This window comes from Bactrocera dorsalis, chromosome 4 (genome assembly GCF_023373825.1).
Source record: "Bactrocera dorsalis isolate Fly_Bdor chromosome 4, ASM2337382v1, whole genome shotgun sequence".
NCBI lineage: Eukaryota > Metazoa > Arthropoda > Insecta > Diptera > Tephritidae > Bactrocera > Bactrocera dorsalis.
Genome location: NC_064306.1, coordinates 54,746,167 through 54,764,935, shown reverse-complemented (window position 1 = coordinate 54,764,935; position 18,769 = coordinate 54,746,167). Strand labels below are relative to the sequence as shown.

The 18,769-nt window shown below is 34.1% G+C and overlaps 1 protein-coding gene across 8 annotated transcripts in view; it reads right to left on the bottom strand.

The window, feature by feature from the left end:
* Positions 1–18,769, bottom strand: part of LOC105228832 (uncharacterized) — a 117,334-nt gene that overhangs the window by 16,073 nt on the left and 82,492 nt on the right. For 5 of the 8 annotated variants that reach the window (XM_049454209.1, XM_049454207.1, XM_049454211.1 and 2 more), the window contains exon 3: positions 1,551–2,171. In XM_049454209.1, the coding sequence (XP_049310166.1) occupies positions 1,551–1,692 (142 nt within the window). In that variant the 5' untranslated portion in view covers positions 1,693–2,171. Of the gene's footprint in view, positions 1–1,550; positions 2,172–7,080; positions 7,278–13,684; positions 13,781–18,769 lie in introns of those variants that run through there. The other 3 variants (XM_029551358.2, XM_049454210.1, XM_019991241.3) reach the window with 3 other exon arrangements.

The window sequence follows — 18,769 nt, the reverse complement described above, 5'->3', positions numbered from 1 at the left end:
TCAAATCCTTAAAGTTTATCAATTAGTTTCACCAAACTTTTAATTTGGGATCCTAACTTTCGAAAAAATTGTCCATAGTAGAAAAGTAATGGTTGGTAATATGGTGACTTCTGTGAGATGGTTCAATTTCAATACAGAGGGAAAAAGGGAGATAAAAGAAGAATATAAAGGTATTATTAGGTAATTGATGATACCTTAGCCAGCAAAGATTTCAGCAGAAAAGAGCAGAAGCGGCAGCAGAGCGGCAATACTAGCGTTGAGCTTGGAATCTGTGCGCTCAAAACTAGTCAAGGAGTGGATATAGTAAAAACTACTTCATTAACAGCTCATTTGGGATGAGCCTAAAAGAGAGAGCACCCTAACCCCGCTCACATTAGAGTGGGCGTCGTACGTTCTAGCACTGGATCTGCGGCCCTCGTGTGCGCTTAGCAGGAGTTAGTTGAGCCACTGAGCGGCTGCGAGATCTTGCCGGTCTATTTTTCAATTGGAGTTCACGTTGTAAAGCTGAAAATTCAGTCGGTCGCAAAAGTTACAGTTAAAGTTGTATGGAAGTAGGTGAGGTGGAAACATCCAGGCACTTTCTTCTCCATTATTCAGATTTTTTGAGGTCATACTATCGGCGAACTATGAGACATATCCCGAAACTTACATTAGCTTCTTCAACAAATTTGTGATTGGCTCAAAGAGCTTCGTTCTTATAATACATTTACCAATATACCAACTCTGTGCTGTTTAAGTTAGATAGGGTTATAATGTTCGACTCATACTTTTGACTTATTTGGAAATCAAACAGAAAATTGGTAAAGTTGTTCTAATTTATTGAATCTGTAATATATGCAATTTCCGTCAACATTTATTGCCTAAATGCGAAAAGACTATTTCGACTACCCAATGTACTATATGAGCTTCTGCTGTAGAACTAAATTGAACACTTTTGTACTTCAAATATTTACAGACGTTTAGCAGATCATAGAGAGTTGTAAATCGAACAACCAACTCGTTTAAAAAATAATGCCTTCTTTCCGTTTTCAATTCGCCGTTTCGGATTGAGTGAGTTAAATTCAAAATTGCGGATGACCGATTAAAGTAATTTTTTTGATATGTCGTTTTCAATCAGGTAATACTTTTTTCGCAGGAGGTCGTTTTGATAGCGATTACTAACGGGCCTAAGCGCTGCAAAAAATGGTCGACAACTATAACTCTCCGCTGGAATATATTCGAGCCAGCCGCGAGTTCACTTACCCGCAAATATTTTTAATATTTTTTCTATCGCTTAGAGTATTGAATACAGCTACTAATAATTAATATTTTTTTGTAAAATTTTTTTTCTGTATTCTTAAGATATCAATAAAAACACCATAAAAAAATGGATAGTAAAAATATTTTTGGTTTTTTTTAAATAAAATTCAAAAAACTGCCCAAAATTTGATGTCTGGAACAGAATACCCCCTTAACAGATACATTTCAGGTATCATAAATAAAGTGAAAGTTCTATTAAACGGACGCTCTATTAATTCTAGATTTAGCTGTAAAAATAAATTTCTACTTACTGATGATGTGTATCATAAACGATCCAAAAACGACCATCCAACCCCAGCCGCCATCTGGTGGCACCGGTGTCAGTACATCCTCCACCAAATCACAATTGCCATTTGAGTTTTTATTATTTTTACGTGCCGGTGCATGCACCATATTTGTGTTTAGTACGAACTACTTAAGGAAGAAATCAGCGATTGGAATGTGTCTTTGTGTTTGCGTGCAGTTAAGCTCTTGCCTTTGGTTTGGTGAAAGCGCAAGGAAGCGCCTTTCAAATCAGTCTGTTGCTTTTGCTCCTCACCAGCAGTATGTATTTAAAATTAAACCGTTAAAACTGCAAGTGATGGCTGGTTGTCTGTGCAACGTGTTGTTGGCACGCAATTTGCACTCAATTGGCGGTGCTGTTGTTGATGCTGCTGCTGTTGTGGCTGGCAATTGTTCAATTTCCACCGCGTGCTACTCAAAATGCAATTACTACTCTCTGCTCGATGCAATCGCTTGCCAATTTGACATTGCTTTACTAAGTTTTTCTGCGCCTTTTTTTAAGAAAAATAATTTCTGTTGATTTTTCCTATGACTTTTTATTGTTGGTGTTGCACTTATCACGGTGTATACTTCCTCCTCGCGTTTTATTTCTGCAATGAAAATGAATGCGACTGGTTAGCTGTGGTTTTACATATATTTGTGTGTATGTATAGAAGTGTGTATGTCTTTGGAGACTTTGAGTGTTGTTTTTCTGAAGCACGTGAAAATTGAGCTGCGTTTTTGTGGGTGGCAACGCTTATTCAATAGCAATTTGCTCCAAAGTGAAAGTGCGAAAGTAATCTGTGTTTATAGCAAATGACATTTATGTATATTTTATTGGGTTATTATTATACACAAACACATCTATATATATATTATACTATACATTCAAATTTCCTCCTTTTTTTGGTTAAGCCACAGTAGTGTGCTAACATAATGGCACTAAAAGTAAACGAAATCATCCTATTTCACTAGACATGAGAGGAAATGAGGGAAAAAAGTGAGAAAAATACATTTTTCAGATGCTTTTAAGCACTCTCAGAAAGCTTGTAAGTGAAAAGCAAATATTGAAATCTTAAAATGATAAGGATCGTGGGTGATCTGTGGTTTTCGAGGTTTACTTTCTGCTTAAAAATATCTATTTTGTTTACAGAGCCATCGATGGTGGAATGCCAGATAGTGCCTAAAACTCGCCTAATACATATAAGAGAGGGAAGACCAACAATCAGTGTTATATGTAGCTTTAAGCTTGCAGCTAATGCTACCATATTTAACTCAGTAGTGAGATTTAAACCAACGAGGTGTACTACGGTATTCACGAGGTTGATTCCAAGCTGGAGGGAAATATCAATGGTATCGGCCGCTAAAGAGCAGCCAACCTACTGTTCGAATTTAAGTTAAAAGTGAGTGACTTACATAGAGATCTGATGAGTGAGAATTTAAAGCTTCCTGGCCATTTCCAACACAGGATACGGAAAGTCAGAGGTTAACATTAAAAAGTTATGGTTTAAGTTCCGTTGAAAGACCTTTTGTTCATAACATACAACATTAGAATTAGAACTATTACTCTGCCAACTGTTTTGTTTAGTATACTACTTCAGTGAAACAAGTCAATTATAGACCGGAAGTGAAGAAGAAGGAACTTGTGAGCCATAACAACGTCTCTCCGATAATACTACAGTGGATTGAAAGCCTAAACATATCGTAGATCGAATCTTTCTGACGTTGGCCGCAATAACTTCTCAATGAGAAATTGTGACTACTGAAGACCATATCACCCATAGTTTCCAATATGATCGAATCATAATTTTATTCTTATGATAAGCTCTATTAGCATAAGTAATTGATTTCATTGTCTATCAAGAAATTATGAAATGGCGACAAATACAGGGTTTGTCGGAAAGATAATAGAGCTGCTTTTCTTCCGCCGCGACAGTACTTCGGAGCGTGTACGCACCATCTAGATACGATAGAGGGCGTTCCCTGCTAACGAAAGAGCGGCTTGTCAGTTGTCTCCGGGCACCTGGAGAGTCAGAACAAACATTTTCGCGCGACGTATTTCTATGAGTGGTGCAAGCCGAAAATGCAGCGTTCGTTAGAGCAGAGGTACGCGATTAAATTCTGAGTGAAACTCGGTAAATCTGCAAGCAGGCTTACCCAGATGTTGCTTTAGCAAGAAGTGGTAAGTTAAGGTGGCCAGGCCTTTCTAGAAGACCGGAAAAGAGGTCGCTAATGAAGACCGAAAAATGAGCAAATTCCAAAGTGAAAACGATGCTCATTGTCTTTTTTGACATCAAAGACATCGTCCACCATGAATTTGTTCCTCCTAGACAAACCTTAGCGCCAAAATTTGCGTGGAAGTACTCAAGAGACTCAAACGAATGATCAACAAGACATCGCAGCCGATTGGAAGTTGCACCACGACAATGCCCCGCCTCACACCACCATTCTTGTGAACCGCTACCTAACAGCCCAGATATGATTGCCCCACCGGACTTTTATTTGTTTCCTTGCAAACTCTGTACATTTATAATATTTCCAGATTTGGCTTCAAGCTAGTTTGGTACCTACCCACCTAGTTATAACTTCTTCTTCTTTACTGGCCTGGTTATAACTATTAGTAATTATATTAGAGAATATTTGAAATAACTTTTTTTAAAACTTGTCCACAAGCAAACTACACGCGTGATCCTATCAGAATTCTTTACTTTAACCCACGCACAAGCTAAAGTCTATAAAGAAAACAAATTCATAGTTCATACATACATTCATAGAACATAAATAATTTAAATTATTTAATAGCTGCTTGAAATAAAAAAAATTGTGTGATGAAATATGAAAGTTTTTTGCCAAGCGAGCCCCTAAAAATTTCCATTCAACACACGCAGGTTAATGGTGGTCGTATATGAATGTATTATCAGCTGTTTTACTTATCAACGGGAATGCGAAATTGCTTTCGCCGCTTACTTGTTTGTAAGCACATATTTACATATGTATATATTTTCAGTATCATGAGAATGTTATTAATGTTCACGCCATTTACGTGATCGGCTTGTAATTAAAGTTGGGCAGCAGCTTAAAACTTGATCGCGATTATTGTAGATTGTGGCTTATTATAGATTTTATTATAAATATTTATAAAATATAATAATAAATATACTTTTTTAAATATAACAAAAATATACAGTGCATAGTTTTAATTAGTGAAATAAAACATAATAAATATTAACAAGTGCTATCACACATGAATTATTAACACATTAAAGCGTTGCAAATGCAGGCAGTTGAAAAGAGAAAGCATGAACGAGAAGCTGACTATCGGAGAGAAGTGAAAATCGAAATCATTAAATAAATTTATTTAAGCACGTGATGTTCAACTTGTGATGCTGTGTGCTAGTATTTGTGTACGGTGTTTGTATGTGTATGCGTTTGCAAGTATAAAAATTTAAAAACATTTCAAAAACCATTAAGATGTTATTTTTGTATTCAAATATTAATTAGGTAGGTGGTGCTGTAGGGTTTCGACATGAAAACAATACGTGTTAAAATCCTATTAGTAACAAGAAAAAATGTAAAAGCTGCACCTAAGGGATATAACCTTTACAGATGCATTTCTTATATCAGCTATATGTGTAACTAAATTTAAACTTAATAGGCCAAACGCAAAAAGTTTTATAATTCTTTGACACCACATTGTTTGACGTGAAAAACCTCCAAGTCGAGGAGTTAGGATTGCTTTAATGGCGATCTTTATCTTCATCGGCTAAATTACATGGTAGCTCTATGCCATAATCTACGATCTGAACAATATGGATACTGTAGCACTGTCTTGAACAATAATATATCAGAAATTTCGTGAAGAGATTTTCACTAATAAAACAAGTTTCCCAAACAAGTATTTAATTGTCGATTAAATACGACAGCTACGTAGGTTGCCTTTTATATTTCGGAATTTGTAAACCATAGTGCTGCAAACTGGCAATTTACAACATTATTGTATAGTCATAATATTTTGAACTATTTGTGTTGTTTACAGTTACTTAAAATACTCATTTCAAAAAATTGATATTATTTCTTTCAACCTTTCATATGAATTAACTCTGCGACAGTGCATCGATGGACTTAATTCACATTTTGCCGATGAGGCTCCATCAGTGTTTTTCGAATCTTCCAAACAAATCGTTGCCTGTTTTTTTTTTAAAAAACTATGTTTTTGCTAGTTGTCTTTCAGGAAATCAGGAAAACCAACTCTCTGAGCCGGAACGCTCTTCATTACGGCAATGCGACTTCTCCCACAACGACTGAAAAAACTGTATTTTTGAGCACTCAAAACATATTAAATTTGATGAGTCATACCCGATATTGTCTTGACTTAGCACAGAATTACTTCTATTTATACTCGTACGTAAAAAGTAAACTAGGAGAACAACGTTTTACGAGACTTCAAGAGGCGGTTGATGCCTTCAGAACGCATGATTTGGAGATACCTTAAGGGGTCAGTAGGGTTATCTTGTTTAAAATTATTATTTTTTTTTGCATTTTCTGTCCCCTTATACCCTTAGAATTAATGTAGAAACCCACTTTACCATTGGAAGGTTTCGAGAAAGGCCCAAAAATAATAATACTGCTCACCGTTCGGCGCGCTCGGAGTGCGCATCTTTGTATGCTTTTTCAGTACCTCAAACTTTAAACACGTTTTTTTCAAAACACGCTTTTTTAAACTGGCGGACATGATTCCGGTCGAACTACTCAACAGATTTGATTAATTTTTTTTAAATGTTCACAAAACGCCTGGCTATCGTCCCTACTAGGTTCATAATTTGTTATAATTTATTGACAATGTTATGACAGAATTTATGTAAGAAAGATGGGGAAAAAATAAGAAAAACTTAATTACTTTTTTATTTATCAAAATTTTTTCATGCTTCTATAAGGGACGATAACCATTCACGTATATTTTAAGAATAAATAGGGTTTTTGTGTTTCAGATGATCCAAACGTGAGAAATCGTGTCCGCCAGTGAAAAAACGCATCTCATTCACCCAGCCCTTTCTCCGACAGATGTCTTTGAAAAATTCCAAAAAAAAAATTGTTCATACACTCCACGATATACCTCATGATATGTGAAAAAGTTCTATTGTAGAATAAAAATTTCTTGAAAAAAAATGTCAAAAAAAAGGCCAGATTATCCTACTGACCCCATAATAAACTTTAGAAAATTTTATGAAATTTTATTTGTTAACACAAAAAGTTTTATAAAATAACCTTTATTAATACAACTTTTACCGAAATATATTCCACAGGGTTCTTAAATTAAAAACGACTGGACTTTAATAAAATTTTAATTAGATTCCAATTCATAGCAGTTCAAACTCTCACTTCCGCTAATTTTTTTTTTTTGTTTTTGTTTTTTATTATTATTTTTTTATTACTTTTTTATTATTTTTTAAATCACTTGTCACACTTTCAAACAATGCAACGAACCTACTCTTTATAGAAAGTTCAATGTAATAACACTACCTCCGAATAGCTTTTAGCAACCGCTTTCTACCAGTTTAGACCTTGTTAAACTATAACCCGCTTAAGTATCGGTAGGATTATAAGCACGCTTATTGAAGTACTGGCATCCGTTAGCGATCAACCGTGCCGAGAATCTGTCAAAACTTATTGTGAAAACGATTCGAAACTCAGCAGCCGAGCTGATAGTCACAGTGCATAGATTAAGTCAACACAAAATCTTCGCTGAACCAAATCGCCAAAACAATAGAAAGAGATGGGGAGAAAGCGTGATAAGACGCCAGCAACAACACTTCACAAATATTTTTGTATATTTCTATAAATACTTATATAGGAATATTTGCTGATCTGTGATAAGCTGATCGCTTAAATCGCAAATATTTAGTAATTAATTACATACGTAACTATATTGTACGTAGTTGATATAACATTACTGATTGAGTGGTGATGTTTAGATGTGGGATGCCTGCCAAAATAAGTAGCCACTTTGAGCAAAGCCTTTATTTAAGTATTTTCAGAATAACTTTGTATTTATTATTTTAATATTGTATTTTTGTTGTTTCTTTGCAAAGTGCATATGTCATTGCATTGAAAAATAATTATCTTTTAATAATTATTCGTTTGCCAATTTTGTTTTTCAAAGATTTTTTTTCATTTATTTATATTTTTTTTAGTCAGAAGGGACTTCTTTATCATAAGGTATTACGATATTTACACAGTAACGTAGAAATTTGGTTATTTTGGTCATCCTACCATAAACCTAATCTCACCTCATAGTACATTTATAATTTATTTTAAACAAGATAGAATACTTATTATCACACTGTCATAAAGGCTGACATCAAAAAGAGAAAATTTACAATAGTTTAACTCTCTGTTAATGTAGAAAATCTTACCAAGGCGGCAACCCTGTTTGCAGTTCTCTATTGCCTACGCGGTAACAAACAATTTTTTGGGGTTATCAGTCAGCTGGGTGGGAATCTGTTACGGCGTATTAGTAGTATGAGTAGTCGAAAGAATTTGTAAATAAAAAATATAACATTGAATGAACTTCGATTGTATCGAAGCTGTAATACTCTTCATAAATGAAAATGTACCCACACAATAACTTGATCTTCATCGATACTTTGGAAAATAAGCGCTGCCAAATTTCGTGAAGATATCTTGTTCCATTTAATTTTTTTCCATACAAGAACATAATTTTGATCCTTCAGTTTGTACGACAGTTATTTACTATAGTGGTTCGATATTTGCGGTTCCGTGAACTGAGTACGTTCTTGGGGAGAATAGCAGATGTGCAAAATTTCATGTCGATATTTCAAAAACTGAGGGACCAGTATGCATATAAACAGGCAGACAGACACGCTAATCATCATTACGGGTGATTCAAGTAAATATACTTTTATCAATAGCCTTTTATTGACAGATCACGCGTGAGTCGTGCTAATCTGTCATGTTATTTTTGTTTAGTATAGTATTGTTTAGTATAATATTGTTTAAAAATCGTTCGACTTTAATACCAAAATTCACGTTATGTAAAGAATGAGTTTCGTGCCCTTCCCCCAACTTATGGTCAACATGATCGGCCTACTGAGCACATTATTCGCAGCACCATCAACCATCTTTAGAACCAGCATTAATTATCGGATAATATTCGACCGATAGCAGAGAGTGTATACGGAGACAGTGAAGAGTCGATTCAGCTCTATTCGCTGCAACTCGGACTGTCATATGCAACGACTTTTACGTCGAGATCTTAAATTGAAAGCATGTAAAATACAGTTTTTGCAGGAACTGAAGCCGCTCAATCTTCCCAAGTGACATTGCTACATCTATGGGCTCTTGAATAGTTCCAAGAAAATCCAACGTTTTCGAGCCAAATTTTGTTCAGCGGTGAGGCCTATTTCTGGCTCAACGGGTATGTAAACATGCAAACAAACAAAATTGTCGCGTTTGGGACAAAGAGAAAACTGAAGAGATTCAAGAGCTATCATTTTATCTAAAAAAAAAAGATTTGGTGTGGTTTGGGGTCGGTGGAATCATCGAGCCATATTTCTTTAAAAATGACGCCGGTGAGAACGTTACCGTCGATGGCAACCGTTATCACGCCATGATAACCGACTATTTGTTGACTGAAATTGAAGATCGTGATCTCGTTGACATTTCAACAAAACGAAACCACTTCCCAAAAAGCACATCAATTCATGGATTTATTGAGAGAAGACTACGGTGAGCAGATAATTTCACGTTTTGGGCCAGTCGTTTGGCCTCCAAGATCATGCGATAGCACACCATTAGACTCTTTCCTGTGAGGATATCTAAAGTTTAAAGTTTATTCGGACAATCCCGTTTTCATTCAGACCTTGGACAAAACAACACGTGTGTCATTCGCCAGTTACCAGTCGAAATGCTCAAAGGAGTCACCGAAAATTGGACTCAATGAAAGCGATTATATTCAAAAAATAAATGCTAAAATATGCTCTTTCGCATAATATAATATTAAACTTCCGCATTAAATTTGAAGTGCCTGTGTTTTGTCTTTAAAAAAGTCGGGAATCTCGAAAGGGATCGCTCTTTGATATATTCGTTCGCAGCAAGATACAGAGATTTTTCATCCATTTCACTTTCTTTTGAAACGACTTGGTGGTGTTTTGATAACATTTCAGAGCAAATACAATTTAATTGACTCTAAAGAGGAGATTTTAATTAAATTTTATGAGATATCATATATATACAAACAAATTATGGATCTTTGCGAATGCCGCGAAACAAAACTACAAATATTTCTTCCTGGTTTTCACGTGATTTTATACCAACGAATTGTCATTTATTGCTCTTAAATAAATACACAATATATTTATGAATACTGTGAAGTGCAAAAGTTCAACTCCATTACAATTGTCACTCACTTGACTCAAGTAGTGGTCAATGCATAAAGTTATTTTTACGCGTCAGCAGATGTACTGTTGCCACAGATAACTACACATATTTGCTATTATTATGCACACACAATATTTATTGTTATTTACGGACATTGTCGTCGTTGAAGCAATAAAAGAAGAAATTTAATTTTATATTTAACAATGCGTATATTGTATTTATATCTGCTGGCTTATATTTGTGCGAAAGTTGTCATAAACGCAACTTGCTCGTGATTCATTCAAATTCACAATCAGCATCGCGGAAAAAGTCACTGTGCTCTAAATGAGCCTCTACGCTGCCGCCGAATCGATCATTCTGGTGCAACAGAGGAGTATTCAATTGAACTTGTAATCAATAAAGCGTTGATTAAATTGCGTATATTTATTTATTTCGCATGAATGTAACCGTGGCGCGTTTCTCTTTCGACGAGCTGTAACATTTCACGGAAATAAAAACGGTTGAAAGCTACGCGGGTGTTTTCACATTATCTGTCAATAAGTGTAAGTGATCGCTGTTGATTCATAATCTGAATTTGTTATCAAAAATTGTGATTTAAATCACTAATTCGATTAAGTAGTCTAAGAAAGTTAACACTTCTAAATTCACCTGCTCACATTTGTAGCTTTCACTTTTTAAGCTCTCCACTTGAAGTTAATACGTTTGAAAACACTTGAGCGCGGTATCTTTGAGACACAACCTTGCTGTTTAACAAATTATTTGCAAATGAGGAAAAGGTTTGTTAAATTATACTAAATTTGTGAAAGAATGTTAGGTTTATGAAAGAACTTTCAGATTAAATTCGCGAATTCATTAATGGCTAATAAATGCTATTAAAAAGATACGCCTACTTTCTGGGCTTTATATGGTCCTAAGGACAATAAAAGTTGCAGCTTGCTGCGCGTACGAAAATTTGATTGATTAGTGCAATAAAATAATTGAATTTAGCAAATAAACGAAACCGTATGTGTACATGCAGATAAGCCGAATTAAAATTTAATACTAAATTTAAGCGCTACTGCTACTTAGGTGTATAACATTTTTCATTTATTGGCGTTTTTATTATTTTATCTCAGACTTTGTTTGACCCGTAGGACGTTTGCTAAATGTTTTTGGTGTTTTTATTATACTTGAACGCAGTTTATGATCCGGGGTTTTTTATGTGATCTGAGTCAGCTACAATGATAGTATCAATTGAAAACAAGTCAAGTAGCACGATTACTTGATGCAAGTAATGTAGTTACCATAATTAGCACGACCTTGAGACCACTGGCTGTTTTCGCAAATCAATTTAGAAAGTAATTTTGTATGAAAATTTAGTTATAAAAAACCATTATACAAATCCACAGTTAAACTTTTGAATAGAAATGCGATTTGCAATTTTCCCATGATAGGCAAAGTGGACAAAATATAAGCGATTTTGTAAGAAGAAATCCTTAATTTTTCCAATTGATGGTTTTGGTGATGTGTTTCGTACTAAAAAAATGTCCCAAACAGTTTCCTGATTTCTGAACTATCTGCTGTTTGAGCACGCGGTAAAGATGGTCACCAGCAGAGGGAATATACTGTATATTTTACAGTTTTTCTGCGACAAAGACAAAAGCGCAAGCTTGGCGGCTGAAATTGTAAAGTTGATACCATAAGAGCCAATCACGCGCAATGGGTGAGTAAGAGTAGCTTGACAAGCTAGCCGACACGGTTAATACCGGAGCAAACCTCCCGGGGTGATCTAGTGACTGATGTCCAGAGCATACTGAATTTATGGAGGGAACACTTCTCCAGCCTGCTGCATCAGCTTCTTTGTTTAATATTATCGGTCGAAAGCATGCCCTACGATTGGAATTTAATGTGCTCTATCCCATCCACAAAAAGGGAGACCCAAAAATCTGTGCCAACTATCATTGGATAAGACTCTTCAACATCGCATGTGAGGTTATATCGAGCGTATTGTGTGAAAGGTTATGCCCATCGTCACCAAACTGATTGGACCTTATCAGTGTGGCTTCAGACCTGGTAAATCAACAACCGACCAGATATTCACCATGCGCCAAATCTTGGAAAAAACCCGTGAAAAAAGCATCGAAACACTCCACCACTTCGCCATAAAACACGAAAAGGGGCTGCTTTTATGCCGCTATATCTGAATTTGGTATCCTCGCCATAGCAGCACGGCTGTGTAAGCTGGCGTTGATCAATACCAAAAGCACCGTCAGGATCGGGAACGACGTCTCCGAGCCGTTCGATACCAAAACAGACTTCAGACAAGGCGTGCGACTTCTTCAATCTACTCTTGAAGAAAACAATTCCAACTGCAGAGCTAAATAGAGAAGGTACCATATTCTATAAAAGTGTACAGCTGTTGGCGTTAGCTGATTTTGATATCCTTGGCCTCAACAATCGCATGGTTAGTTCTGCTTTCTCCAGAATGGATAAGGCAGCGAAGCAAATGGGTCCGATAGTGAACGAGGGCAAGACGAAATATCTCATGTCACTGTTGACAGTCATAACTTCGAAGTCGTAGATAATTTCGTCTATCTCGGAACTAACATTAACAGCAACAGCAACGGCAGACTCGAAATACGTAACTTTTGCCAACAGTTTCAATTTAAATTTCAACAAAACAAATCCATTAAATTTGGTTTGTATAAGACGACGAACCTTGTCCAAGACAGCCATGAACATCAACTGGTGATCAACACGTCAATAAAAGAGAGGAATTGGTACTTGAGAATCAACGATTAATAGTCAGATATCTTTCCGGCATTATTTGTATGTCGGAAGGAGCAGTTTCCCATTGGTTTCCCATTTTGGAAGATAATTTGGTCCTAGGAAAAGTGAAAGCACGATTGATTCCAAAATCACTCAAGTCTTTTGACAAGCATCGTCGCGTTAACGTCTGTGAATCAATGCTTTCCGACTAGCAGAATGTCATTAAACATTTCACTACTGGCGATCGTGGCAAAGTTGAGCCGAAGCCGAAAAAAACACGTCAAAGTAGGTCGGAAATCAAGGGATTACTTTTTAAGGAATAAATTAAGAATTTTAAAACTATAAACAAAGTCTTACTATTTTATGCTCATAATAGTATTAAACATGTTGAACATACTACAGTTCATGAAAATTCTAATAAGAGAAAGTTCTGTGTGAGTGTCGCGCGATATCACAGTCAATCAGTTCACCGATATAAAAATCAATAAAAATTATCGTAGAAAAAAATTTGTTGTTTCTAAACTTTTTTCCTTTCAGTCAAAATTTTATATAAAATAATAATACGAACTTTCTGCCAGACTTATCTTTCACCACATCGCAAAATGTTTTCGAAACTTTTCAGAGCAAAAATTTTTAAATTACAATATCGATCATATGAGTAATTAATTTAAGAAATTATTTCTTTTTACTATATTTTCGAACTAATATACAGATATATTTCAAAAATCGCAAAAATAAGTTTAAAAACAAAAAAAAAACACATATAGAAAATAGTTATTAATTAATAAAAATAATATATTTATTTTCTTACAACACCCGCGATCACGTGGCACATTTTTGTAATCTAATAGTAATGTCACTAAACCGACATATAACACGTGGTTTGTTTTGTCTATAAATCAGTAATAAATACACTTACACTAAAAACACATATGGGCAAGTACAAATAGTAGAATTATTAGAAAGTAATTGCACTTACTGCTTTTTAATATATATATATAATAGTTTAATTTTTATTTGTTTTATGCTTTGATGCCAAGTCTACAAACTTCTTTAGTCTACAACCACCTTGTCCACACTAGTGGGCTTAAAGGCTGGTACACGTCTCGTAAACACATATTATCTTTCGACAAAAATTATAAAACTTCCAATGAAGTAATCGAAAAGTCATAAAAATTTGTAGTCATAAAATAAAATCGACGATAACTTGCCTATTGGACACTGGTAATCTTAACAGAAGCAGTGGTTCCCAAACTACTATTAAATTTTGCGCTAAAGAGGGCGTGAGAGAGGTTGCAATATATTAAAGGTAAGTTTATAAATGTATTAAAAAGTTATTCTGGAAAATCTCCACCTACAACTTTTTAAGCAAGGAAATTTTATTATTTTCCATGAATTGACAGTTAAATATTTTTTTTTTTAATTTTGTAATCTACTTTTACCACCAACAAGGTACTCATGACACACTGTACGAGTATGCTCCAATTTTTTTCAGTTTCTTTTTGTAGATGGTTATTTCAGTTACTACCTTATTGTTATCTAAATTACTTGTCGCTATGGTGGTTCCATAACCAAAAATAAAAATATCGGCACGCTTTCGAAGTTACCTGTTTAGATTTAAAAACCAATTGACGATCGTGCGTCTGCAAAATATATATTTTAACATTCGACCGAACAGACCACATCCAGAACCCAGTGAATAAATTATAGCAGCCGTAGCTGAAAGTGTGAATGAAGACTGACTTGTGGAACTTGGTGCAAACCTTAAATTGAAAGCGTTAAAAATACAACTTGTGCAAGAATTGAAGCTGACTTCGCTTTGCTCTTTTGGCCCCTGAAAAGTTCCAAGAAGATACGACGTTTTTCAACCAAATTTTGTTCAGCGTTAAGGTTTATTTCTGGTTCAACGGGTATGTAAACAAGCAAACTTGTCACGTTTAGGCAACCTGCCACTTCATTCAGAAAAAACAACGGTTTCGTGTGATTTGTAGGCCGGTGGAATCATCGGTGCATATAACTTCAAAAATATTGCCGGTCATGTAATAACTCACCGTTAGACTATTTCCTGTGGGACTATGTAAAGTCTATGCAGACAATCCCGCTTTTATACAGGCCTTGGAGCAAAATATTACCAAATAGTGTTATTTCGAATCATAATAAACATACCCCATTATATTTAAAATTTCTGCGTTTTTTCTGTAAACAGGTAGGGAACTTCGAAATGGATCACCTTTTACATAGGTCTGCCTTGTGACTTCACTATTGAGTTCTAAGTACTAATATAATTATAACATTAGGTTATTTCAAAAATATATTATTTATTAAATATGAAAAATAATAACATTAAAACATTTCAATATGGATATTAAATTAGGTACGTGACTTGGCTAAAATAAGAGTATTCAGCCTGAAGGTAGGCAACATCATATAAGAAAATGTTCTCAAGTAAAGTGGTTATATTCAGTTGTAGATTAAAAATCGATCGATTAAAGGAGATAAGGATTAAGAAATGCGTTTTTCTCAAAATTCTGAAAGGGATAAAATTTTCTCCGAAACCGCTGGACCAATCGAATTCAAATTCTTACATATCTTGAGATAACTTTAAGCAGCAAAATTTTGCTCACCGGCAGAAATCCTGTACTTTCAAAATGAATCTCCGATTTTTAATGTAAATTGAAACTTGGAAATTCAAACTACTTTTTATTTATTACTTAAAAATAAAATGGCTTTTTAAAAAATTATATGAAAGAAATTTTTCAGACTAGATGGATATGGACTTAATTCCTTAACGAGCTAATCAAAACCAAACTTTTTCTTCTCTATATACCCACATGAATATTAACAACTTTGATTTGTCGCACAGTGTATTAAAACGCCACTTGAATGCTTTATTTAATATTTATTAACATTGTAAATTTAAAATGTTGAGTTTGCAGAAATCATTAATTAAGTTATTTATGACCAAATAATTTTATAAAAATTCCATACATACAGCTGCACATGAAAACAAATAAGTCGGCGATACGCCTGAGTTAGTATATGAAACTCACTTTTGGTAATGATGAAAAAAGCTGATATAGCGAAGCAATAAAAATCTTTCACGCTATTGAACTTGAAAATTATGAAAGCGAAAGTGTAAGCAGTTTTCACCAAAGAATAAATATATATTTCCGCAATGTATTAATAAAGGCGTTAAAGTTATTAATTGAAAGTGTAAATTAATGTAGTATACATGCAAACATACATAAACTCTACTAAAATATTTATATGTATGTATTTTTTGGCCTTCAAAGCTCTGCTACAAATCAATTAAGCGGTCAAAGTCAATAACTTGAGCGCGTCCATGTCAACTTTGACGCCAGCGTCAATAAATTTTGAATAACAAAACGTCATTACATTAGCTGAGAGGTCTATTCATATTAAAATATATACGAGTATGTATAGGAAAAGAAAAAAATTACAAATGTGTTGGCGTTTAGCACGCGTAGCTGATTAAAAAATAAATGAATGAACATATTCAATATTTTGTATGAAAAATTGATGATTTTAAGGGGAAATTTGTTTTGTGAATCTACTACAGCTTTTGCTTGGAGGCTTTCAGTCATAATATTCTACTAAGGAATACCACGAAGAAACAAGTGGCTCGAAGAAATATACCAATAGTTGACATAAGTAGGTGTATTTATATAAAGGGTGCGTCATATTTTATTTCGGTTGGCAAACAGTTAATAAATTTAAAATTTATTAGCCGCTTGAGTTAGAAATCGCAATTAAGAACAATAACGAAAACACTTCATAACCGGAAATTGCTTTGCATTTAATAATCGGTCAGTTTTGTGTGTTTATTAAAACCCATGGAATGACATTTCAAGATTAAAAAGTTATCATCTACCGAAATTTGAATACAAATCATAATTAGGTGTTCTTTTATTAAACAAAACTAAAATGTCAATAGAAATTGATATCTTTGGGTATTATATTTTTGAATATGTCTGCCAAAAAATCCGTGTAATCAGTTGGGATGGTTACTGCTTGTTACAAGAAGCGGCTTCATCCCACACTTTGAATTACTTTCTTCAGTTTCTGGAAGAAAACCTCTCAGGACGTCTGATGTCAAAAAGAAGTGAAATTCACAGGTCAATAAGTCTCCCTGATTTCCTTTGAAAGATGCTTTAAAAAAAGTAAGACTGTGCAACCGTTTGAAAACCCTAGTCCTCAAATAACTAACAAGCCTTATGTACCTTATTATTGTTCGGTTGCACCCGAACTTAACGCTCCTTTACATGTTTTTTGATTAATTTTAGCAAAACCTGTGTGATTTTGAGCAATCGTGCTATGCTTGCCATTGTAGCGTATACGCCATTATAATTATTTGTTTTCCCATGTCAATTCGTTTCAGCACTTATGTTTATTTATCAATTTATTTTAATTTTTCGTTTTAATTTCATTTTTAATATGACAAAGTGATGCCGCACAGCAGTAAATGGTTGATTATGGCAGTGATTAAAGCAAGAGCATTTTGAGCTTCCGCCCAAGCTCACGCATGCAAGTCAATTTCTCGAAGATACATAGATATACGTAGCATATACATATATAAAACATATGTATTTATCTATACTTTCGAACACATATACAGTTTTGTGCAGCAGCAGGCTAACATCGAACGGAAAAAATTAGTTTTTTACTTATTTTTTTTAAATTTTGATTTGGTTTACTTCTAAAAAAATCGATTTGCAATGAATCTTTTATCTAGTCTTATTTACATTTTTATCAAAAACTTAATATATTATTTTGGAAAAAGTTTTGTACCTTATCCTTAAGGCAATACTTTTATTTTGAACACAACTGTATGTGATCGCTTACAAATAATTGTTATAATGCTAAGCAAGCATGAAACCTTTGTCAATCCACTGACAACAAAACAATGCAATCTATTAAATACTCGTATATACATATGTACCGTATGTACAGTACATGTTGTTGCTAATAGATTACTCATATAAATGTAATTAAATATACTATATGTTCTTGGCTGAAGAAAACAATTTGTAATATCATATTTCGAAAAGTTGAGTGAATGATGCACTAGTTCCATGTTGAATATCAACAAATTTTATCACACTTTACTGAACTTTGCACTAGTGTGGTAAATGAACATAGTTCGATGATAAAAAATGATGTATGTATGTAACTGCAATGAATATCAATATGCATACAATGTCAGCATTAATAATAGAATTTAAAAAAATTATAACCAGAGGATCGTAACTTATTATATTAGGGATATACGGTTTAGACCACGGTATAGACCAACTCTATTCTAATTCAGCGCTAAGCCACATAATTTTTAAGAAATCTTACCTATTTAGCTGTCCAACCTGAACGGTTTAAATACTGGTGCAAAGACAGAATTTATTGTATAAGGTGTATTAGGGACAGAGCAAAGAACGGGCTGATTGCAATAATTTTTACATTGCTCAAGTACACTCGAGAACATAATTTGAAACAATTTTATAAATAAACAAAACTCACTCAGCGACATATTCGGTATAAAACTTGTTAGAATAATGAAAATCATTATAAATAAATAATATGAGATTTGAGGTAGTATTGATTAGATTTTAACCAAGAGTACATGCAACTCGTAAATTTTCATCAAGGTTCCACACAAACAATTACCAATCATATGGAGCAAAGTCAGAACAGTTTTTTTGAAATCGGTCGAGCAGGTCCTGAGATATGTGATTTCACCTGAAAGAGGTGCCCGCCCGTTGTCCAATATTTATTCCTGCTGTTCAAGATTTAATGTGTGTTTTTAGATAAGAATCTTATATTTGAAAATAGTTCTCGAATAAAATGATTTCACAACAATCAGTCAAGCAATTGTGAAAGAATTTATGTTAAAAATATTTTTGTAATGGGCTTGGCGTCTTACAAGGGATTTTCCGAAAAAAAAAACAGAAAGAAATCTCAGTAATTAAAGAGCTCAACGACCGATATATGTAGATATCTTATTTTTTCAGAATCCAAATCAAATTCACTATAGTTGCTGTTTAATTAAGGA